The sequence below is a fragment of the Parasteatoda tepidariorum genome, unplaced genomic scaffold, assembly GCF_043381705.1.
Source record: "Parasteatoda tepidariorum isolate YZ-2023 unplaced genomic scaffold, CAS_Ptep_4.0 HiC_scaffold_4013, whole genome shotgun sequence".
In the NCBI taxonomy this organism is placed as follows: domain Eukaryota; kingdom Metazoa; phylum Arthropoda; class Arachnida; order Araneae; family Theridiidae; genus Parasteatoda; species Parasteatoda tepidariorum.
Genome location: NW_027261732.1, coordinates 1 through 5,520, shown reverse-complemented (window position 1 = coordinate 5,520; position 5,520 = coordinate 1). Strand labels below are relative to the sequence as shown.

At 36.1% G+C, this 5,520-nt stretch overlaps 1 protein-coding gene and 1 non-coding gene across 2 annotated transcripts; both read right to left on the bottom strand.

Moving 5' to 3' along the window:
* Positions 1 to 31: 31 nt before the first annotated feature.
* On the bottom strand, positions 32 to 2,111 carry LOC107441063 (intraflagellar transport protein 74 homolog; the record flags this gene model as incomplete). The annotated part of the gene is made up of 1 exon (XM_016054201.3): positions 32 to 2,111. A coding segment is annotated over exon 1 (1,099 nt), but the record flags the coding sequence as incomplete, so codon positions are not given.
* Positions 2,112 to 2,967: 856 nt separating this feature from the next.
* LOC122273381 (uncharacterized) lies at positions 2,968 to 4,860 on the bottom strand. Its single transcript, XR_011635993.1, has 2 exons — positions 4,442 to 4,860; positions 2,968 to 3,528 (listed from the first exon to the last, which is right to left on the bottom strand). It is a non-coding gene; the product is annotated as an uncharacterized protein (transcript).
* Between the last annotated feature and the right edge of the window lie 660 nt (positions 4,861 to 5,520).

Sequence of the window (5,520 nt, the reverse complement as noted above, 5' to 3'; positions counted from 1 at the left end):
TTCTTGTAACACTCATCCAACAAAATCTCACGATTTTGGTTAAAGAATAAAAGGAATTCGTCCATTTCTTTCTCTCGGTTCTTTAGTTTTTCAACTTTTTCTTGTCGCTCTTTTCGTTTGCCATCGAATTCTTCCTTGTCTATTAGTTCTGCTTCTTTTTGGGTTATTTGAGATTTAATATAGATCGTTTCTTTTAGAATGCATTGTAGCAATTCACCAATTTCTTCCCTCATTTGGTTTAACTTTTGGAAATCCTTGTTATCAATGATGCATTCCTCAAGATTATTCCTTTTTGTCTCTCTTTCTTTCAATGCGTAACATAGTTGCTTGGCTTCGTTTCTGCCCGAAAAGTCGCACTCTTTTTCCAACTTTGCGCGTTCCAACGCCAACTGAATTAGTTCCGTATCAAAATTTCTTAAAGTTGACGCAAGCTTTTTGTCGAGTCGCAGAAGATATTCGTAGCGATTATGAGAATCACCAGATGCCATCAAAATTTCTGAAATATACTCGTCTTGATTTATTTCCTCCTCAAGTTTGGACACCATTTCTTCCTTTTCTTTCCGTTTCTCGAATAAAGTTTCAGCGTCTTGCAGTAGTTTTTCATTATCCATTTTCAGTTCTTGGCACTTTTCTTCAATTCTAGTCAGATTATAATCGGAATTAACCGTATCAATTACTAAATTATAGTCCGCCAATGCTGCTTGCAGACGTTGTAGTTCCAAAGCCTTGTTTTCGGCTGCTTTCTTGTACGAAAAGTAAGCAGACTGATCGCTTTTCATAAAGTTAATATCTTTTATAAGCCTTTTCGTTACGGAAGATATCTCAAATCCTTTTCTGTAAAGCAATCCTTTATAATATGATTTGTCACGAATCTGTCTTTTTTCGAAACTAGAATTCGGCCTTGATGTAACGAATCCTTGATTCGAAAGGATAATATTGGTGAGATTCGGACAGACGACGGAATCGGTACGCTTTGAGTCAAAGCTTGATTTTGAGTTACATCCGAATTCTAATGACAATTGCCTGCTGGACATTGATAATCTTGATGATGATGATGTCTTCGTAAGTCCAGCTTTTTCAGGATTTTTTCTGACTTTAGATGAAAATTCAGCCCCGTGTTCTTCACTCATGATTTCTAATTAGTTTTGCTGGATGGGCATGGAACAGCGAATGCTGTGCGTCCTATAAAACCTCAATCAAAATTAGAGCAGCGGTACTAAAGATGTAATTGCTATTTTTGGATCAGATTTTCCAGCTTTTTTGTTTTTACATTTGCACAACGATAAATATGCTTGAACTAAATCAAAAAATATTTGTGCTTCAAAATGATGGTAATAGTTTACAATCAAGGGTCCCTCTTGCGATATGAAAACAAACCTATATATATATGAAAGTACAACCAAAGAACTTATACAATCTTTGGTACAACCAAGAGCTAATAACATAACGATAAACAAAAATTGCGGTAACCCGAATGTGACGTCATTGAAAGCAAGACAGTAAAGAATATCATGGTAGCCAGAAACGGCGTTTCAGCAAAACTGATCGAAAATTATTGCAGCCAAACCAAGACGTCCCTGATTTTAAATCTTAACGTAACTTATTTCTGATTTTTTATAGTCAGTTCTACGAATTTGCCACGTGCATACGTGCAGTTTCGTCCAGTTGAGTACATCTGCTATCCCAGAAAGCATGTAACCTTACGGCAACGTCGTGTCGGAATTTTTTTTTTTTACCGTCACGAAAATGTTTGTACTAAAAACCTTTTTTCAATTAAGCAAAAGTATTGCAGTTTCAAACATTTCATTCTAAGAGGATTAAAAATTATTTTTTAAAGCTTTTTTAAAAAGTATTGTCCCTTTGAAAAAATGGTCACTTAGGTCCATCATGACATTTCAGCTCAGTCATAAGTAGTGCAGGGGTTTCTTTGTTATGAAGACCACGTCCAATGAAATCACTGATTCTTGTTGTCGTTGTTTCGAATGCCACTTGCAAAGATCAGGAAGCCTGCTTGGTGAAACCAGACGAATTTAAGTTAAAAGGCGCGCTTTCTGTTTTACAGCGGCTCCATCTATGACCAAGACTACGACTTTAGCCACACACGTCACAGCTCGGTTTAAAGGGCGGACCCATTCATTCATTCACTCACCGTTATTTTGGCTTGAACCAGAGAGCGATCAATCTCCGATTCAGTACCCCCAGAGATATCGATTTGTTATGGGAACTTGGTGGAGTAAGTGACTCGATAGATTCAACGTGCACCAGTTACCATTTACTACACGGGGGGTCTTCGGCCGATAGCAGTCGAACTCACGACGTCTTGGACATGGACCCAACGTCCTACCAACCGGGCTGTCCAGGTCTCATTGGTTCTTAAAAGTTGCTTAGTGGTACTTTTCCTAAATTAAGAATATGTTAAAAATTCTTGGAAGTTGTAGAAATTTTATTTTTGTTGAACGTAAGTTAAGTACGCAATAGTTTCAATGCCAGTTTTTTATCTTTTCGGGTTACAAACAGGTCTGCAGGTTTCCTCTTTGGTTAATAATAATGCTAATAATGGTTGTAAGTTAATTTAAATGCTCTTAGGAATTTATTTCTTTTAGCCATCGCTTTAATGTTTACCAGCCTGATGGGGTGAAATATTTATAATGATACATTATTTATTTATTTATTTTTAAACAACACATAATGGTGGCATCAAATAGTTAAAGTTCATTTCCTTTTAAATAACACTATTAGTCCTCCACGAAGGCAAATTTCTCCTGATATTTGATCTAGGAGTTCCCGTGTCTTCTGTATCGGGTTCAAAATTTCAAGGCTACGGAGTTGAAAATTGGTAGCCGTATACTCAATATTGGGTCATCTGTTCAAAGACGGTAATAAAATAAAATATTACTTTCACATTTTTCAACGCCAAATGGCAACCCTGCTGCAGAACGATTTCCCTTATAATAATCACCATTAACATGCTATTCATACATTTCTTTATTTGAAAATAAGATTAAAAATTTACAGTACTAAATCAGGCACATTGCGCAGGATGTCCATTGGCAGAAGTCTATCCAATGAAGTAAATATTCAACTGTCCATTAAGCAATGAACATTAGATCTCATGAGTTTCTCATTTACTTACTAGAGATACTTCTGTTAAGTATTACGGATCAAACTGCACTTATCTTGAACTAAAATGCACCAATTTAACTCATGATGCACACGTTGGAGGATTCATGTCTCCGAAAACGTTCAGTTCGCACATGCACGCAATGACCAAGAATGCGACGTAGAGGACAAGGCACATGAGGCCCACTTTCCTGTTGAGTTTCCACCCTGATAAACTGAAGGTGACAAAAAGTAGCACAACTGTTGAAAGCAGGGTCAGAGTTGTGTACGTCAGAGCAGAACTGTTAATGATGAGGCTGGAAGTTTTCGAAAAGAAGAAGGTTTTGATGAACCATGGCACTCCGAGGCAGAACAGGATGTCGAAGATGTTACTCCCGATTAGATTGCATATTGCCATGTTAGCTAAACCTGGAATAGGAATGATAATTTTACTGTCTTATAAAACAAAATCTATTAGTTTTCTATCATCATTATTTTTTTAAAAAAAGCCAACATAGCGATATTTGCACATTACCTTGTTGTCCAAAACCAGAGAGAAAGTGACAGTTTTCTTAAAACTGGAAAAACCTACGCACGGGGGCATGCGGGCTGATGCTTAACAGTGCGAAGTCTCTCTTTAAAAATTTTCCTCTTCTAGCAAAGTGTCACATGACAAGAATATTAGGTTTGTTATCGTTTTCTGTAATTTCCAGCATTAATGTGTTAATTAGAGTAATACTTTCAAAAATTGCATAAAAGCTCAATAAAAAGTCGCGGTGGCTCAGAGGATAAAGCATTTGCCTCCCAATGAGGCGACCCAGGTTCGAAACCATGCGGTGGCTGGTTGTTGCGAATTCTGCTCCCAGCTGGAACCGACCATAATACTAACAAGAAGTATCCTCAGTGGTAGACGGTTCATATATCAGAATGCATTTGCCATCAGGCTAACCGTGAGAGGTTCTCGTGGTTTCCATCTCCATGTAAAGCAAATGCGGGATATTCCACCAAAAAGGCCTCTGCGAAGGCACAATGTTTGATACAGGAGTCTCGTGGGTTGGGTTCAAAATTGCAGAACTACAGAATTGAAAATTGATAGTCTTTAACTCAGAATTGGGACAGCTGTTCAACGCCGGATATAAAATAAAATATAACTTCAAAAAAGTGTTAAATAAAATCATTAGTACAGACATGCATTGCAGCTGACGGGGAGCACGAGTTCAGGAAAAATGTATATCTAATTGAAGACTTTGAGGCTACAGATAGAAAACTCATATCTAATTTCTCTTTCAAAAAAGTTATATTTACACATGCGCACGGGCTTAGACAATTTATAAATTCTTACCGCTTTTGACAACAATCACACTGGCAATAATTTCAGGTACGCTGATTCCAGCCGCAAGAATTGTCAAACCGGCGACAGAATCGGGAAGTCCAAATGTATGACCTGAAATATAATTTTAAAAAATTGAATACTAATATAAAATGCTTCATGTTTTTTGCTCTTTCAAAACATTTTAAGCTAGAGCTTCGAGGAAATACATTTATACTTGTTTAATGCATTTTTTTACATTTCAGATGACGACATAATCTAAATCCTTATCTTATTAATGTGTTTGGAATTCACCTATTTTTTTTTCTAAATATAGTTCTCCAATAGGAAATAAGGCGGGAAATATGGAGATACAAAGAGAGATAGAAAGATATTAAAGAGACACAAAGAGAAATAAATGATCATAGAGTATATTTGAAGAGAGAAACTCTATAGAAATAGAAGATAGTAAAGAGCTTAAACCATGGGTAAAAAGCACAAATAAAGCCACAAAAACAGACAACCATCTAAGTAAAGCACAAATAAAGTCACAAAGATGGACAACTTGAATAAAGCACAAATAAAGCTATAAAAACGTACTGTTATTGTGGCCTTATTTGCATATTATTCCCGTTCACTTATTTTATTTTCATATAGCGGCTTAAGAAAATTTCTTAAGTCGAAATTAATTAAGAGGTGAACAAAAATAATGCTATATAATAAAATCATTAGACTTATCTTAACTTATGGATCCGAAACATGGTCCTTAACACGTTGAATGCCATGGGGGTCACCGGTGACCGGCGAAGCCATGATTATTAGAAACACATAATTCTAGTAAATTTTTAATGCTTTCAATTTTTTCACATTATTATCGTTACTAAAATGGCTTGAAGAAATTAATGGAATATAGAACACAAAAATTGTTTTATTTATATACATACATAACATGTAACCTTAACACGTTGAATGACAATGGGGTCACCGGTGACCTCAGTGAAATAAATGTGTCATGAATGATTATAATTATAATATTATAATTATAACCGTCCTTAAACAGCCGGCCCAATTTTATGGGTTTGCGACAACTAATGTTCAATTCCGTAGCCTTG